Raw genomic sequence first — 19,800 nt, 5'->3', positions numbered from 1 at the left:
AAAATTCTGAAAAAATATTTGGTATTGACAGTGTGCGTTTTGTTTCTTATTACTTAAGTTTACTAGGTACTTAGTTACTTTCTAAATACTTTTTACATAAATTATATGAATTAGTACTTATTTCACTTTTTTTCCTTTGTAATAATTTAATTTACAATTGTAATAGATTAATCCTATCTTACGAGGAAATTCTGATGGTAAGTATAACAAAATACGTTGTATAAAGGAAAAGTAAAACTTAAATTCTTAAAACAACAAAAATAAAAGATTTATTGCAATAATATAGTTTTCATATTTTTTAATAAATTTGTTTATATACTACAAAATCTAAAAGTAAATTCTTCAATAAATAACATTTAAAAAAGAATCATTAATGAATAAAGACGAAGAAGCTAATTACTACCCAACTTCAGTTCGCGATATTTTATCGGTACCTAATTTTAAGTTTTAATGTGGAATGTAGGTAAAAATACAAAATCCTCATAAGTAATCTCATCATTGATTAATGTAGGTAAATGTCCAATGTTGACCTTCTAGTATTACGCTGCCAAAATAAAAAGGGATCCAAAGCACTGGAAAACCAAGGAATGTTATTGTATAATCAATTTCGTCGCGTCGGTGATAACCAACCGGGTCAGAAATGATGTCATAGTGTGTAGATATAATTTTAAATGTGACGTTAGTTTAATTCTGCCGACGAATTGGGGGAAGTAGCACACTTTTTGTCGGCTGAAATAGTTTCTCAGTGAAATAATTTAGTTTTTTAGGTGATAACTATGACTTATTACCAATATCGATCTACGGGTGAGTTGAGTGGTTTTATAATATTTTTAACAAGTAATTTAACTTTCTGACAATATTTTCCGCTCTACCGGCAACTATCTTTTAAAACAGTAGTACAAAAAAATAAATGTATGCTTTAACAGTATATCAATGGTAAACAATATATAGGTACTTGAAGAAAAAACATGTCTGACGGAACTTAACCCTTAAACGCTGTTTACTTTTTTAATAATATATATTTTTTTAAGTACGTAACTATACATTTTTTTTCGGAAAATAAAAAAATACACTGACAGCTCTCGAAATTTTTTTATAGCAAATTTTTCAAGTTTTTTTTTTATATCTGATTTAAAGCAGTGTCGATGATAGATGAACAGCTGTTTCACGATGATGTCACAACTTTGGCCTTTCGGCTTGTAGGTACATAGGTACCTAGGTAGATACTTACCTACACTGTGTCTATGTGTCAAGGAATTATGATACTTAGGTATTTTGAACTTGTTTTCTTTGAGATATAATATGGATAAAATGGATTTAACTCCATTTGCGCCTATGTCTTCTTATCAAAAATATGGAAGCGCAAAACTTTTTTTTCCGTCAATTTAACAAATATTTAAGTTAACAGTAAAAATATTTTGTTTCTTCTTAATAAAAAATAGAGAAAACAAAAAATAATTTGCACATGTTGAAGAATTTACACCGAATAATATTGAGAAAAAAATTCCTTCATTATCATTTACACTAAATAATATTGAGCAAAAATAATAAATTTCAAAAGTGTGGAATAATTCTCATAGACTAAGTTTGCCCATGGAATAAAGAAATAACATGCAATTTCTATATTGGTTAAATGGGATAGGTGCTAACTCCATGGTACCTATATTTATATTAAATGCATGTATAATTAAAATATGCACTAATACGACCGGTGCCGTGTGGTTCCCGGCACCAATACAAAAAAGAATAGGACCACTCCATCTCTTTCCCATGGATGTCGTAAAAGGCGACTAAGGGGTAGGCTTATAAACTTGGGATTCTTCTTTTAGGCAAAGGGCTAGCAACCTGTCACTATTTGAATCCTACCTTAAAGCCAAATAGCTGAACGTGGCCTATCAGTCTTTAAAACTGTAGGCTCTGTCTACCCCGCAAGGGATATAGACGTGATTATATACTAAAACGACCCAAACAAATTAGAATAAGTATATGTATATACCCAGTATTCGAATCCGAGGCCTTGCGTTTAGAAGAAAGCACTTACAAAGGTTTTCACCTAAATTCGTCTAAAATGTAGTCGGTAAAATACAGGAAATCAATGCATTTATCTATCCGCATCTGTGACTAAATTTTGGCTGGTCTATTTCACAAAATAACCGCAACCGTATGAGTCATCTAATTCTGTCTTGCAACAGTAAACGAATTATGCCACAGTACCTTGACCCGGTTGCAACTACCAACTCAATTTGGTTGTTTACATTTATATTCTTTGCGTGCAGCCGAATTTATTTATGTTCTTTCCTACTTCTGAATTAGGTTATCAGATTTGATGAGTACCTACCTACATAAACATGACAGTTGGAATGTACGTTCCTATACTTCTCTTGATATTAGTTTTGACGAAACTATAAACAATTCTAACAGAATTATAGGACTAAAATACTATTCATACTCTTCAAATTAGCAAGTTTTTTTGAAGGCATTACAATGGGTGGTTGGACCGAGAGAGGTATATAGTCTATTCTGGTCTAGACCCATTCTTTTTAGATCAATCTGGTGCCCCGAATTTGAATGGGCCCCGATTGTAACTCTTCTATTCTGCTTTTGAATTTATGATTTGTTTTACATGCGTAAGATTACAAAACTACTAGCTGTGCCCGCGACTTCGTCCGCGTGGAATAATGGGCATCATTGAAGTCCTCAAGGATGAATAATTTTCCCCGTTTTTTTTCACATTTTCCAATATTTCTTCGCTTCTTATAGTTGAATCATAATGTTATATAGCCTAAAGCCTTCCTCGATAAATGGTCTATTCAACACAAAAAACATTTTTCAATTTCAACGAGAAGTTCCTAAGATTAGCGCTCTCAAACAAACAAACAAACAAACTCTTCAGCTTTATAATATTAGTTTAGATTTCAAGAGAGCAATTATTCAGCAGTACTTAATACATACGTACGTACCAAACTACTAGGTTTGTTCTTTTCTTTTTTAGTTTTTTACATTTAAAACAGTCGGTATTTTTCAAAAAAATTCCTGTTCCCCTAGGAATTTTTGGATACCCATTCTGCGTTTCTATTTACTCAAGTATTCACCCCAAAAAGGTTCCTACCAACTGGAGTTTAGGCTGCACGTTAACTGTTAGTTAGCTGCTCAGTACCACACATTGAGTTTTAATATATGTATTAATTTTGTATTCACATAAGTAGCGCCGATGTCATTGGGGACCTTAGTGTTATCCGTTATGGACTCACTTATATATGGCCCTTACAGTTAAGTAATAAGTCCTTATCTTCTAGTTCAAGTTCCACTATAAGCAATGATAATTATTTTTATATTAAACTCACTGTTTTTTTTTACAAACAAACCAAGTAATTCGTAATAAAAAAAAAATGATGATATAAGCCAAAAAAAAAGGATACTAATGTAGGTATTTATGACGGCCTCTGTGGCGCTGCGGTAGTACGCTTGTCTGTGAGACGGTAGGTCCCGGATTCGCATCCCGACCAGGGCATGTTGAGAAACGAACTTTGTCTAATTGGCCTGGTTTTTGGATGTGTATCTATATAAGTATTTATTATAAAATATAGTATCGTTGAGTAAGTATCTCGTAACACAAGTTTTGAACTTACTTCGAGGTAATTTGTCCCGTATATATTTATTTATTATTGTTTTCAGGCATCATGCCGCCGCCACCTCTGACTGACAAACTTCGGCTGTATCATGTAGAGATGAACCCCTACGGTCACAGGGTTCAGCTAGTGCTGGAAGCGAAGAAGGTCAAATATGAAGTGTACAAATTGGATCCGTTGAAATTGCCCGAATGGTTTAGAGAGAAAAATCCTAGATGTAAGTTCGTTTTCATACTTCATTTCATAATAATATTATTTTTGATGATTTGTAATTTCGTTTGTTACGACTAAACTCAAAAACTGATGGACCCATTTTTTTAATATCTGGCATAGATTAAACGCTTTAATTAGGCTCCTTTTTTCCTGAAAGTTATAAGTATAAAAAGAAACTATGTAGCAACTATTTGATTTAACTAAAGTAAAAAATCAATTTGCAATATGCCTACTATTTATAAATATTACATACATATAGTCACGTCTATATCCCTTACGGGGTAGACAGAGCCAACAGTACCGAAAAGACTGAATGGCCACGCTCAGCTGCTCGGCCTTATGATGGAATTGAGATCCAAACAGTGACAGGTTACTAGCCCATCGCCTAAAATAAATCCCAAGTTTGTAAGCCTATCCCTTAGTCGCCTTTTACGACATCCATGGGAAAGAGATGGAGTGGTCCTATTCTTTTTTGTATTGGTGCCGGGAACCACACGGCACTGCAATATATTGCAATATACTATTTATAAATATTACAGGTATTAAATGCGCACGTAACGTACCTTTATTTGTGTAGAATTTATAAACAGTATTGATTGATTTCATTTTGATATTTATCACTGACGAGTTGAAGTCATATTTTTTGGGTAAATTTCTGTACAAAAAAGTAAATTACAAATTTCGTGCAGTTTTTTCTTATGTTTTTATTGTTTCAATATATTTATTTCTTTTGTTATTCGTGCAACATTTTTTTTTCAGTAAAAATTCCAGTGCTCGAAATCCCTTCAGATCACGGCGACAAGTATTTATTCGAGAGCGTGGTCATCTGCGACTACCTGGATGAGAAGTATCCACGTAACCCTCTTCACTCCCGGGACCCGTACGTGAAGGCACAGGACAGGCTGTTGATTGAACGGTTTAACGAGGTGCGTTGTTGTAGAAAAAAAAATAGCACACAAATAAATTGAAACATTGATGTTGTAACGGAACAAAGCCTTAACACCTAGGTTATTGTATCTGGCCTTTTTAGTAATTGATCATGTTTTTTTCCTGAAACGGTAGGCAGAGATTAATATCATTCTGTTTTATTATGCTTAATAATTATGCATTTTATGCTAGCTAATTTTTTTTTACAAAATATGGATAAATGCTTTTTTCTGACTCTGATGTAAAAGACAATAAAGTTTTAATAAAATTTGTTCTTCAATAACTGTAGATAATATTCCCTCGCATTGATGTGATCATTGTAAAGTAAAGCAATGTTTTTTTTTTGTTAATATTTCAGTTAATCAAAGGCAGTTTAGAATGCTTCGACACAAATTTCGCGTACGGCAGCGATCAGATCATTCAGACCTTAGATATATTTGAAAAGGAGTTAGCGGCTAGAGGTAAATATAATTATATTTTTTTTATTATTGTTGTGCCGCGTGTTTCCCAGCACCAACACAATGAAGAATAGGATCATTCCATCTCTTTCCCATGGATGTCGTAAAAGGCGACTAAGGTATAGTCTTATAAACTTGAGATTCTTCTTTTAGGCGACGGGCTAGCAACCTGTCGTTATTCGAATCTCAATTCTATCATTAAGTCAAACAGTTGATCGTGGCCTATCAGACTTTTCAAGACTGTTGGCTCTGTCTAACTCCAAGGGATATCGACGTGATTATACATACATACATAAGGTCACGTCTATATCCCTTGTGGAGAAGAAAGAGCCAACAGTCTTGAAAAGATATATATATACATATATGCTTACCTAAAGCAAATGGCAACTTAAAGTGGCTTTCAATTTCCAGGTACAAACTATTTCGGCGGCCACCGCCCTGGTATGTTGGACTACATGATCTGGCCGTGGGTGGAGCGGCTGTACCTCCTCAGGTGTGTCAACGAGCAAAAATTCGACAGCAAGCGGACACTGTTCCCTAATTTTGTAAGTATAAAAAAAAGATATACTTCAAATACTCCAATATTCATTTTTCTCTCTCTCTCTGGGAGATTATTTTATTGAAACACCTAAGTAGCTTTTTTGTGTGTACCTACTACATTTTTTGTAATAATGTTCCTTTCAGTTCCTTTTTTGTGTACAAAAATAAACACGAAGCCGGTAACATCGTTTATTAAGTACCATAACTCTTTCCCGAAGGGGCGCAACACCACAGTTGAACCGAATTTGCATCATTTAGAAAATAATAAATAGAACTCCTAATTCCGCTAACGAAAAATAACTCTACCACAAAATACTTATTTGATTTAAATAGTATATTTTATTTCAATAATAAAGAATAACATTATTTATTTATATTTATATTTTTAGGCTGATTGGGGCGACCAAATGCAGCTAGATGAAGCTGTGAAAAAACTGGCGACTTCACCTGCGGTATACTTTGATTACTACAAGAATGCGCGGGCGCACTCAATGGGATACTATCTATAATGAAACAAACAAAAATAGTTATATCTTTACCATTAACTAACAACAAGTTATTTATTTAAAGTATTAGGGCTTTTTGAAGATAAATAGAAATAAAAAAAAAAATTGTAAATGTCATCTAGTGTCTAAAATCCGTTATATTTAAGAAAAAATGTCGATACGTAATTTTGAAAAAAGTGGGTAATCAATGTCTTAATTTTAAAAATTTTGATGCTTTTTCTTATAATATACTTTTTTATATATTATACATATTTATAACGTAGGTACCTACTTAACACTCTAGTTGCAAGCATACAGGTTACAGTAACCACTTACAATAAAATTTACTTTTTGCTTGTCAATTTAGGGTTAAAGTGTAGGTGTGAGTGAACTCAAATTTTCTCAATGTACCTACTTTCATGTTATGAACCTATATCTCATATCATAATATTATGTGTCTATATTAGATCAAGTCAAAGCTTTTTTGAATACAAAAATACACATTCTCGTTTATTTTGTACTTAATTATTTAGTTTTAAGCTATTAAGTATGTTATGATCTATTTTTAAAATCTGCATTTTATGAATGACTTCGTTGTAATTTTTTTTTGGACGATTACTTTTAGACTTAAGTGTCACAAAATTTACATTTTTTTATGAGTGTTTGTGTCTATTTGTGTTTTTTCTTTATAACTTTGATTGTGAGTCAATAGATTCTTAATTACATATTTAAGAATATTTCTAAGTATGTTAGCGATAAACAATTAAAGTCCAATCCAAGTAATTATTGTTGTTTTTTTAGCCTCTGATTATAGCCCATAATAATATAAACATTAGTCTTCTCCACACTTAGAAATTATTTTTTATCTGATATTTCATCCCTTACTACTTCGGGCTAGATTAATATAAGATATAACGCTTCTGCCTACATCAGCAGGGATAAAAAATACATGTAGAAAAACCAAGTATGTGACAGCAATAACAAAACGCATTTTCGTTCAGAAATCGAGACTCTGACACTCGGCTCTGAACTCTGACATGACATTATTTGGCGTATTTGGCGCACAATTCTAAACGTACATACCTCTGTCAAAATTTATAAATACCTATTGCACATAAAAATCCCAAATAAATAATTAAAATATATTATTCACGTTGAATTTCAACGAGATCTTATATAAAATGCCTCTAATACGTTCAGCGAGTTATAATTTATTTATTGAAATCTTAGTCCGAGTGGTTTTACTGTCATCTTTTTGGTAAGATTCTATCCATATGCTACGTGTAAGATTTACGTTTATTTTTTACCATTAATTTTCACATTTTCTATATTATTCATCATGTTTACGCCCACGAATATTAAGTTCCCAGGTTTTTGAAGAGTTTTCTTATATTATTATTGCAGAATTTGTTTTAAACAGCTTGTAATTTATTCCGAAAATGCGCGCATGTTTGCATATTCTTTATCATGTAAATAAGTCATAAATTTCATTATTGTCTGTTTAACCTTGTGAATCTTCAAACACGCTAATAAGGAATTTAATTACTTCAGTTGTGAGTTGTTATTTGATAGATAAAATTATAATTTTCTTATCTCTATGTTTAGTACATATCTGTTATTAAATACTAAATTCGCTAGTTATTATGGGTTCTGCTTAAGCTATGGGTCCTGCTTCTTAAGCGCAGCAAACTTGCTCCTACGGGAATGGAATATCAACTCTTATTTTTAAGGGTTCTGTACCTAAAAGAATAAAATGGGACCCCATTATTAAAAGCCACAACCGTTTGCCTGTATAAAAAAGAATAGGACCACTCCATCTCATTTCCCATTAGTATCGTAAGAGGTGACGAAGGGATAGGCTTATAAACTTGGAATTCTTATTTAGGTCCATGAGCTAGCAATGTGTCATTATTTGAATCTCAAGCCAAACAGCTGATCGTGGCCTATCAGTCTCTCCAAGACTGTTGGCTCTTCGTTCCAGATTATTTTATAATTGCGATGCCCAACAGGGTTCATATTGTACCTATTTATAAGCAGTAACTGTAATTCAAATGATGTACCTGCATATTTGTGGAATGTTTTCAGTTCATTGTTTTCATCAAATCATTTAATACCTCACACGCACTCAAACAAAGCTGAGTGAGCTAGCTACTTCAACATTAATATACCTATGTATGCTCTCAAATTTCAGTTACATGGAAACAATGACACCGTACACCAGAATTATATTACCCAACGACATGCCGGACTACAAGTACCCGAGGCGGGACTCCTTCGTGCCGAGCGGGATGCTGTGGGCCGTGGTACTCTCCGTGCCGTTCACGTTGTCACTGCTAGCGTGGGCTGTGTGCAATGACTGTAATGACGCTTTGGAGGTACGTGTAAATTTGTATTGTGTGTCCGTGTGGTTCTACCGGCACCAATATGAAACAAAAAAAAGAATACGACCACTCCCCATCTCGTTGCCATGGATGTCGTTAAAAGCGACAAAGGGATAGGCTTACAAACTTGGGATTCTTCTTTTAGGCGATGAGCTAGCGACTTGTCACTGTTTGAATCTCAACATACCTGTACATACATACATATAATCACGTCTATATCCCTTGCGGGGTAGACAGAGCCAACAGTCATCAAAAGTCTGAAAAGCCACGTTTAGTTGTTTAGTTCAATGATAGAATTGAGATTCAAATAGTGACAGGTTGCCAGCCCATTGTCGAAAAGATTAATCCCAATTATATAAGCCCTTAGTCGCCTTTTACGACGGCCATGGGAAAGAGACGGAGTTGTCCTTTTCTTTTTTATATTGGCGCCGGGAACCACACGGCACCGCTGTATTTATAAATAATATAATGCAACGTGAAAGTTTAAAATCGGCATTTACTTAGTCTGTCAGTAACAGAGGAATTTTATATCTACTTATATTAATATTATAAAGCTGAAGAGTTTGTTTGTTTGTTTGAACGCGCTAATCTCAGGAACGTTCGAATTGAAAAATTATTTTTGTCTTGAATATACCTACCATTTATCGAGGAAGGCTTTAGGCTATATAATAACATCACGCTGCAACTATAAGAAACAAAGAAATAATGGAAAATGAAAAAAAAAACGGGGAAAATTATTCATCCTCGAGGGCTTCAATGATGCCCGAAATAACTATTCCACGCGGACGGAGTCGCGGGCACAGCTAGTTTTATATATATATATATTGATAAGATGAGAATGAGTTTAAACTTTAATTTATTTTTATGTTTATTTTCAGGTACTGCTGGCATGGTCTTTATCGCTCGGAATCAATGGTGTCCTAACAGATACAGTGAAATTGATAACAGGTACCTAATGTGATAATTCATAGTCTTATGAGCTATCAAACATTTTTCAAGGGCGCAGTGACCACCTTTATTTTGTCACAAATTACACAGATCGTGTTAGCCTCGAAGTAAGTTCGAGACTTGTGTTACGAGATACTAACTCAACGATAGAGGTGGTGGAGGGGTTGGAATATTATTAAATGAAAATATTCAATACATACAGAGAAAAGATATTGTTGGTTTTTCTGTAGAGGGAGTAATTGAACTTTGTGCTATAGAGTTACCAAAAATTAATACAATTTTATTAGGAGTATACAGAGCCGATCGTCATATTAATGTATTTTATGAACAGATGACTAAAGTTCTTGATAAGTTGAATACAAAAAATAAAACTATAATAGCTGGCGGTGATTTTAATATTAAAGTTAATATAAATGACTCTGTAAGTAAAACATTTTTAAATTTTTGGTCTTCATATAATTTTAAACAACTTATTAAACAGCCAACTCGAGTAACTGATAAAACTGCTTCTTGTATCGATTTAGTACTTGTAAATAATGAGTCAAATGTACTTAATGTGACTGTAGAGGATTATGGCCTCTCTGACCACAAGAGTACTAATATAGTAATAAAATATGAAAAAATTCTTTCCAACAATAATACATTTAGGTATGCTACAAAAAGATTATTTAACAAAGAAAATATGAGTAATTTTAAAAATTCATTGAAGAATCTTAAATGGACACAAATAATAACCACTAGTCAAACAATTAACGAAAACTATAGTTCATTTCATAATATTATACTTTCCAATTTTAATAAACATATACCCGTAAAAAAAATAAAAATAAAAAATAAAGTAAGAAAAACGTGGCTAACCACAGGCTTAAAAAACTCTTGTAAGACAAAAAGGTATATGAGAACAATTCTTAACCAAACAAATAGCCCTATCATTAGAAGCCATCTTAAATCATATAGTCAAATTTTAAAAAAATGTATAAAAATTTCAAGGAAAAATGATTACATTCGTAAAATGAAGCAAAGTGATAATAAAATCAAAACAATGTGGAAAATTATAAATACAAAATATGGTAGAACCACAAAAAAATTCCAATCCAATTTGAAAATAAATATAAATGATAAAATTTCAGAAGATCCTTATAAAATATCTAATACTTTTAACAAACATTTTGCTTCTATTGGCCAGACTAAAACTTCACAAAGCAGTAACAAAGGTTACCCTGTAATGAATCCTCCAACCACTACAATGTTCCTAAATTCAGTTGATGAAAAAGAAATTAAAAATATAATTAAATCTTTGAAAAATAAACACAGTTTCGGTAGCGATGGAATACCAACAATACTTTTGAAATTTTGTGCTGATGAACTTACACAACCCCTTACTCTTTTGATAAATCAAAGTTTTCAAGAAGGTACATTTCCAGATCTTCTTAAAATATCAACAGTCATACCGATACATAAAAGAGATGATCCCACAAACCCGAACAATTATAGACCGATTGCACTCTTATCCACCTTTTCCAAAGTATTTGAAAAAGCAATGAGCAATAGACTATATTCGTTTTTAGAAAAATTTAAAATTCTCGATGACAGGCAAAACGGTTTTCGGAAAACAAAATCTACTACAACTGCAGTGTATAATTATATTCAAAACGCCTTACGACATATTAACGAGAAGAAACATGCCTTTGGTCTTTTGCTTGATATGACTAAGGCTTATGATAAAGTATCTCATAAAATATTATTGTCCAAATTATATGGATCTGGGGTTCGTGGACGAGCATATCAGTGGTTCCAATCTTACTTGCAAAATAGAAAACAAATTGTACAAATAACGTTTTACAATGACCACAATAATACAATAGAAATAATTAAATCTAATGAAACAAGTTTAACATGTGCTATACCTCAAGGGAGCGTATTAGGATGTATACTATTTATAATATATATTAATGACCTGCCAAAAATTTTTGATAAAGAAAATACAACTAGTATTCTTTTTGCAGATGATCTGTCAATTTTGATTGGACATGATAATAATAGTAATATAGATATAAAATCAATAGTATTAGATAAACTTAATATAGCTGAAAAATGGCTTAGTGATCATAACCTGGAAATAAATTACAAAAAGACAAAGCTAATGCAATTTACATCTGTAAACAAAGCACCATTAGATACTTCTCTTATTCAATATAATAAAACAGATATAGAAACAGTGAATACTTTTAATTTATTAGGCATACATATTGATTCTCATATTAACTGGAAAAGTCACATAGAAAATGTCAAAGCAAAATTAAGTAAATTTATATATGCACTATATCAAATAAAACATTGCACAAATCTTGAAACTGCACTATCGGCTTACTATGCGTATGCTTACTCCTGGCTAAAGTATGGGGTAATGCTATGGGGTAATAGCAGTAGCGCTCATGAAGTATTTATATTACAGAAAAAATGTGTTAGAATATTAGCAGAAATAAAAAATACTGAAAGCTGCAAACCATATTATAAAAAAATTGAATTACTAACACTACCTTCAATTTACATTCAGGATATATGTCAATTTGTACACAAAAATAAGCATTTATTTACTCAAATAAAAGATACACATACATATCACACAAGAAATAAAAATAACTTATGCATTCAACCTGCAAGAATAAAAATGCTCCACCAAAGCCCATTTCATATGGGAATAAAAATTTATAATAAACTACCGAATTCTATAAAAAATGAAAATAAATTAACTCACTTTAATAAAAAAATTAAGTCTATGCTTCTTCAAAACAATTTTTATTCTATAGATGAGTACCTTAATTTAAATAAGTAGTAGGATTATAATAGTTTTACATTGTAAACTTGAAAACATTAGAACATTATAAATATTTACAATAATAATAAATAAGCACCTATTAACAGATAAATATAAATTGTGCAATACTAGGTTTAAACAATTCTAATTAGATTTAAAATTATAATGTGATACTAAGTAGGTACCTCTATGTATAAGTTTGTATGTCTACTAATACATAAAAAATGTTTGCAACATCCGAAAGGGTAAATTGGTCCAGTGTTTAAGTATGAAGATCTGTTATACATTATATTTAAGACCTTGTTGTACTCATATTATGCAAATAAAAGTTTGAATTTGAATTTGATATTATCTATATGTACTAATATTATTAAGGTGAAGAGTTTGTTAGTTTGTTTGAACGCGCTAATCTCAGGAACTACTCGTTCGAATTGAAAAATTCTTTTTGTGTTTAATAGACTATTTATCGAGGAAGGCTTTAGGCTTTTTATCATCACGCTGCAACTATTAGGAGCGAAGAAATAATGGAAAATGTGAAAAAAAACGGGAATAATTATTACTCCTTGAGGGCTTCAATGATGCCCAAAATAACTATTCCACGTGGACGAAGTCGCGGGCACAGCTAGTATTTTATAAAAAATACTTATATAGGTGAACCATCTAATATCCAGGCCCAATTAGAAAAAGTTCGTTACTTATCATGCCCTGGCCGGGATTCGAACCCGGGACCTCCGGTGTCACAGACAAGCGTACTACCGCTGCGCCACAGAGGCCGTTCATCGCCGTCTATCCTACTAATATTATAAATGCGAAAGTTTGTTAGTATGTCAGGATGTCAGTATGTATGTTTTTTACTCTTTCACGCAACAACTACTGAACCGATTACGATGAAATTTGGTTACATACCAAAGCTTAAGACCCAGAATATCTAATAGGCTACTTTTATCCTGGAGTTCCCGCGGTTTTGATAGGGTTTCCATGCGGACGAAGTCGCGGGCGGCCTCTAGTTAGAAATAAATTATTTTGATCTATAACAGAGACGATTTTAAGTAAATTATATATGTTGTACATTAAATAATAGATAATGCAACAATTCTATCATTAATCCAAACAACTGAACGTGGCCTATCAAGAATGCTGGCTCTGTCTCCCCCGCAAGGGATATAGACGTGATAAAATATGAATTTGAATGCCGTGTGGTTCCCGGCGCCAATAGAAAAATAATAGGACCACTCCATCTCTTTCCCATGGATGTCGTAAAAGCCGACTAAGGGATAGGCTTACAAACTTGGGATTCTTTTTTTAGGCGATGGGCTAGCAACCTGTCACTATTTGAATCTCAATTCTATCATCAAGCCGAACAGCTGAACGTGGCCTATCAGTCTTATCAAGACTGTTATCTCTGTCTACCCCGCAAGGGATATAGACGTGACCATATGTATGTATGTATGTAAATATGAATGTACTAGCTGTGCCCGCGACTTCGTCCGCGTGGAATAATTATTTTGGGCATCATTGAAGCCCCTCAAGGATGAATAATATTTCCCGTTTTGTTTTTACATTTTCCATTATTTCTTCGCTCCTAAATGTTAAAGCGTGATGTTATATAGCCTAAAGCCTTCCTCAATAAATGGTCTATTCAACGCAAAAATATTTTTTCAATTCGAACCAGTAGTTCCTGAGATTAGCGCGTTCAAACAAACAAACTCTTCAGCTTTATAATATTAGTATAGATTGCACACTTCTCTCCATCAGGCCGACCCCGTCCAGACTTTTTCTACCGCTGTTTCCCCGACGGCGTTGAGAAACCGGATATGGAGTGCACGGGCGATCCGCAGGACGTAATGGACGGCAGGAAGTCGTTCCCGAGCGGGCACAGCAGTCGTGAGTGGAGTTTTGATCGTTTTTTTTTATATAAGTATACATACATACATACACATAAATAAATATGTACGGGACAAATTCCACTGATTGAGTTAGCCTCGAAGTAAGTTCGAGACTTGTGTTACGAGATACTAACTCATACTACTATATTTTATAATAAATACTTGTATAGATAAACATCTAAGACCCAGGCCAATCCGAGAAAGTTCGTTTCTCATCATGCCCTGGCCGGGATTCGAACCCGGGACCTCCGGTGTCACAGACAAGCGCACTACAGCTGCGCCACAGAGGACGTCGCCGTCTTTTCTTATAAGTATACATACATACATAACAAATCACGTCTACATCCCTTGCGGGGAAGATAGAGCCAACAGTCCTGAAAAGACTGAATGGCCACGTTCAGCTCTTTGGCTTTTAAGATAGAATTGAGATTCAAATAGTGACAGGTTGCTAAGCCAACGCCCAAAAAAAGATCCCAAGTTTGTAAGCCTATCCCTTAGTCGCCTTTTACGACATCCATGGGAAAGAGATGCTGTATTGGTCCTATTCTTTTTTGTATTGGTGCCGGGAACCACACGGCACACATTCATGGGAAAGAGATGGAGTGGAGTGATGTAGTGGAGTACATAGAATTGAGATTCAAAAAGTGACAGGTTGCTAACCCAACGCCCAAAAAAAGAATCCCAAGTTTATAAGTCTGTACCTTTGTATGTATGTATTTTATTAATAATATAATAATAATAATAAAATTCTTTATAATTACTTAAAGGATTTGTACAACATTTAACCAAATAATGAGCATACAAAAGTTTACCTAAATAAGAATGTACATACATACATATGTTCACGTCTATATCCCTTGCGGGGTAGACAGAGCCAACAGTCTTGAAAGGACTAAAAGGCTACGTTCAGCTATTTGGCTTAATGATAGAATTGAGATTCAAATAGCGACAGGTTGCTAGCCCATCGCCTAAAAAAGAATCCCAAATTTGTAAGCCTATCCCTTAGTCGCCTTTTACGACATTGATGGGAAAGAGATGGAGTGGTCCTATTCTTTTTTGTATTGGTACGGGAACCACACGGCACAAATAAGAATGTAGTACAAATTATACAAATTAGTTTATAAACCCTGATTTCAAAACTAGGCAAGCCTGTGTTTTGGAATCCAGTGTTCGACCGTTATTCTATTAGTTACTACTTATATAAACGAACTAGTAGGGTTAAGTGTTAAAGGTAAAAGGTTTAACAATGGGGTAGGATGTGTGAGAGACAAAGTGTGAGACAGGGAGTGTGATGAATAAGTGTGTCTGTGTTGTGTGTTCTAGTGATGTTTGATGTTATTACCCGTGGGGATAATAAATAAGACTAAGGGATTAAGGGATGAATATATGATAGATAATAGATAATATATGATAGATAATAGATAATATATGATAGATAATAATTATATATATTAGATCTAGCGACTAAGGGATGGGCTTATAAACTCGGAATTCTCGTTTTAGGCGCTGGTCTTTCAACCTGTCACTATTTGAATCTCAATTCCATCTTAAAAGCCAAACAGCTGAGCGTGGCCTATCAGTCATTACAATACTGGTGGCTCTGTCTACCCCGCAAGGGATATAGACGTGATTATATGTATGTATGTATTTATTTGAATTTTAAGACACATCTATATATTTAAATAATTGAGGTAGCCTTCTGGTTTGATTGCCATTTGATACACACACCTATTGCCCGTGCAGTGTCGTTCTGCTCGCTGGGTGTGGCGTCGGCCTGGCTGTGCGGCCGGCTGGGCACGCTGGCCCGGCGGCGGGGCAGCGCGCCCCGCGTGCTCGCCTGCCTCGCCCCGCTGGTGGCGGCCGCCGCCGTCGCAATGTCCAGGAGTTGCGATTACCACCATCATTGGCAAGGTAAGGGGTACTGCATCTGTTTTAGGTCTTGAGTATTTTGCCATGATTCCATGGATTAGTCATGGCAATGTCCAGGAGTGTGATTACCACCATCATTGGCAAGGTCAGTTCCAGCTGAGAAGGTGACCTTTTCACGGGAACAATGGATTGCTCCTGTGTATATATAAGTGTTTAGAACAAGCGCGTGTCCAGGAGCTGCGATTACCACCATCATTGGCAAGGTGGGGTTCTTCATGTTTTTTAGGTCTTAAGGATTTTAGGTACTACATCTTTGGGTCTGTACGATTTTGCCATGATTCCATGGATTAGTCATGGCAATGTCCAGGAGCTACGATTACCACCATCATTGGCAAGGTGGGGTACTTCATCTGTTTTAGGTCTTAAGGATTTTAGGTACTACACCTTTGGGTCTGTACGATTTTGCCATGATTCCATGGATTAGTCATGGCAATGTCCAGGAGCTGCGATTACCACCATCATTGGCAAGGTCAGTTCCAGCTGAAAAGCTGAACTTTTAAAAAGCTGAACCGTTAAAAAGGGCAGCTCAGGTCTGATGGGAGCCGCTTCGTGTTAAAACATGACTTAGGATTATACCATGATTCTATGGGTTAGTCTGGTCTTTTGAATTTTCTTTAGGTTCCCAGGCAAAGATTGCGGAGTTTAGACGGAAGTCGCTTCGTGTAGAACCTGACTCAACTAATCCAGGATCCATAGTCAAAGGTATACCTCGGGCTCCTCTCCAGAGTGGTGAGGATGCATCCGGGACTAAAGCCAGGAGGAAGAATATAAGTATTTAGAGTAAGCGCGTGCCTCACTTCGCTGGTGGGCACCGCCGTGACCATGTCCAGGAGCTGTGACTACCATCATCACTGGCAAGGTCAGTTCCAGCTGAAAAGGTGAACTTTTCACGGGAACAATGGATTGTTCCTGTGAAAAGTTCAGCTCAGGTCTGATGGGAGCCGCTTCGTGTTAAAACATGACTCACTCCAGAGTCTCTAAAATTTTGTGGGTTCCAGCATTTTTGATTATGGATTAACTAGAATCGCGCGGGGCTTCGCTCCCGTGAGAAATTCCAGAAAAAAGTAACCTATGTCACTCCCGAAAGTCTATTCTATATTTAGAGAGTTGAGTTTATTTGTAACGAACATACAAATGTGCCGTGTGGTTCCCGGCACCAATACAAGAAGAATACGACCACTCCATCTCTTTCCCATGGATGTCGTAAAAGGCGACTAAGGGATAGGCTTACAAACTTGGGATTCGTTTTTTAAGGCGACGGGCTAGCAACCTGTCACTATTTGAATCTCAATTCTATCATTAAGCCCAATAGCTGAACGTGGCCTGTCAGTCTTTTCGGGACTGTTGGCTCTGTCTACCTCGCAAGGGATATAGCCGTGACCATATGTAGGTATGTATGTGTGTAACATACAAATATATAAATACAAATATTTTCTTTATTATAATCTAGTGTGTATTAATTAATTAGTTACTAAATAATTAGTTTTTATTTCCAGACATTCTGGTAGGATCTATTCTGGGGTACACCGTAGCAATATTTTGCTATCGTCAGTACTACAACCCATTGACATCAGACTTGGCAGGCATACCTTATGTGGTCTCCAACACTATGTCGAAATATGTCAGCGGTAAACCAGACGTGAGTCCTGTTAAAGACAATGGTGAGTTTGAGTCTACCCCGTTACTGAACGGGAGGAAAGAGGATAAGTGGATTTAAATTTAAAAAAAAATTAAATTAAAAAATTGAAAACTTCGTTCATTAGCTATTATGGGACACTTCAATATCACTTAATAATTGTCATATCTTTTGGTTTCACAACTTTGTGGTTGACGTCAAATGAATTACATAAAACTATGTTCGCTGCCGCTTCCGAAGCGTCAGTGCAGAAGAAGCGGTAACAAACTGCACTGCAGCATTTTCTTTAACAACGTCAACTTCACAACTGTCCAAACTTAGAATAGAAATGTGGACGAGAGAATACATTGTTTTGTTTAATTGATTTATATGAAATGTGAACAATAAAAAAAAAACATTCTATAAATGCGTTTTTAAAGTAAGCATTCTATATATACGAGTATATTTAGTCGTAAAATTTGGTTCTTAAACAACAAAAAACGTTATTTAGTTATACATAATAGAATGAAACTAGAGAATATTTTATAATGAAAATTCCTCAATTTATCATAATAAAAAAATAAAATAAAACAAATGTAAAATTTTTAAGTATCATTTGAATACAAAAAAATATATAATATTATGTAAATTCGAGCGGGAAGCTAATTTATAAAAAAAAATTACACGAGTTTAAACAAGTTTGAACACGGAATTGTGAAATTAAATCATTTTAAATGTGATACATGCATATTATTATATTAATATAGTACTTACGTACATGGTAAGTTATAACTTGCTTAGATTATTTATAGTACGAGTATATTGTGTCAGAAATGTAGAATTCATAACTTTTGAAATAAACGTAATTTGACCAAAGTGGTTTAATAAAGATATAGTGTATGATATACATGAAATGAAATATAGTATCGTTTATTTATGTATATATAAAATGTACAAAAGGCGGACTTAATGCCGTTTGGCATTCTCTACCAGTCAACCAGCTGACTGAACAGAATAATTTTAAGTTGGTGGTGCTATAAAGTGCATATGCATACTGCAAAATACATACATTACAAACAAAATACATACAAGAACGTTGAGTTAGTATCAAATTAATTTGGGTATTAATTAATGAGACTTAACTTTTTTTGTGTGATTACCTCCTTAATTGTCTGTGGTTTCTGAATTCAGTTTTTTTTTTAATTAAGCCAAACAGCCGAACGTGTCCTATCAGTTTTTTTTTGTGCGAATCAAAAGTCGGTGATATTTCAGGCTTTTTTTTCCTTTTCTTAGAGGTGTTGTGTTTCGTTTTGTATAAGGATATTTTTCAAGACCGCTGGCTCTGTTTACCCCGCAAGGGATATAAACGTGACTATATGTATGTGTATTTGTAGATATTCTCAGGAATTGTATCACGTTTTACTTTTGACTTACTTAGGTTATATTTTATGTTCGAAAAATCATTTTTTCTTTATTTTTTTTTGTTTTATCATTTTATGTTATTTTATATAGTTGAAATTTCAAAATGCGCATGACCCTATCCGACATTCTATGTAATTGTGTTGTGATACCATTTTCAGATTTTCTTCAATTCAACATACATACATGTAGGTATGTATGTTTGTTGAATTGAAGAAAAAATTCATATAAATGATTTTTTTTTAAATAAATATATCTATATAAATCTAATACTTCATGATATATAAAAACAATATAAAAACACGAGTTATATAAAGTGATAGGTATGTAATTTTTAACTCGGTTCCTGTAATTATATTTTTAAAACTATGACTGTGACCGATGTGATTTTTATTTAATTATTAAAATGTTAGTTTAATTTATTTAGGACATTATATACGTAAGTTATTTTTTGTTGTGTTTTTAATACTTAATAGCATTTATTGCTAATTTTATTGTCTAAAATTAAAAATATAATATTTTCATTTAACGCACTTCAAAATAAAATTATTT

The 19,800-nt window shown here is 33.9% G+C and overlaps 2 protein-coding genes across 2 annotated transcripts; both read left to right on the top strand.

The window, feature by feature from the left end:
* The first annotated feature begins 634 nt into the window (after positions 1-634).
* Positions 635-6,992, top strand: LOC106142951 (pyrimidodiazepine synthase). The gene is made up of 6 exons (XM_013344909.2): positions 635-804; positions 3,676-3,846; positions 4,602-4,768; positions 5,128-5,230; positions 5,639-5,772; positions 6,157-6,992. Exons 1-6 carry the CDS (start codon positions 777-779, stop codon positions 6,274-6,276), a joined length of 723 nt encoding a protein of 240 aa, XP_013200363.1. The 5' UTR covers positions 635-776; the 3' UTR covers positions 6,277-6,992.
* Positions 6,993-7,318: 326 nt separating this feature from the next.
* Positions 7,319-18,637, top strand: LOC106142946 (phospholipid phosphatase 5). Its single transcript, XM_013344901.2, has 6 exons — positions 7,319-7,510; positions 8,444-8,627; positions 9,512-9,581; positions 14,155-14,283; positions 16,029-16,196; positions 17,711-18,637. Exons 1-6 carry the CDS (start codon positions 7,434-7,436, stop codon positions 17,929-17,931), a joined length of 849 nt encoding a protein of 282 aa, XP_013200355.1. The 5' UTR covers positions 7,319-7,433; the 3' UTR covers positions 17,932-18,637.
* Positions 18,638-19,800: the final 1,163 nt, after the last annotated feature.

This window comes from Amyelois transitella, chromosome 31 (assembly GCF_032362555.1).
Source record: "Amyelois transitella isolate CPQ chromosome 31, ilAmyTran1.1, whole genome shotgun sequence".
Taxonomy (NCBI): Eukaryota; Metazoa; Arthropoda; class Insecta; order Lepidoptera; family Pyralidae; genus Amyelois; species Amyelois transitella.
The sequence above is the reverse complement of the archived record's forward strand: the minus strand, read 5'-3'. Positions and strand labels throughout refer to the sequence as shown.

Coding starts and splice junctions, on each gene's coding strand:
- LOC106142951 (XM_013344909.2), top strand. CDS start 777: ATGACTTATTACCAATATCGATCTACGG. Junction 805..3,675: donor TTACCAATATCGATCTACGG/GTGAGTTGAGTG, acceptor TATTGTTTTCAG/GCATCATGCCGCCGCCACCT. Junction 4,769..5,127: donor TGATTGAACGGTTTAACGAG/GTGCGTTGTTGT, acceptor TTAATATTTCAG/TTAATCAAAGGCAGTTTAGA.
- LOC106142946 (XM_013344901.2), top strand. CDS start 7,434: ATGCCTCTAATACGTTCAGCGAGTTATAATTTATTTATTGAAATCTTA. Junction 9,582..14,154: donor TACAGTGAAATTGATAACAG/GTACCTAATGTG, acceptor TCTCTCCATCAG/GCCGACCCCGTCCAGACTTT. Junction 16,197..17,710: donor TTACCACCATCATTGGCAAG/GTAAGGGGTACT, acceptor TTTTATTTCCAG/ACATTCTGGTAGGATCTATT.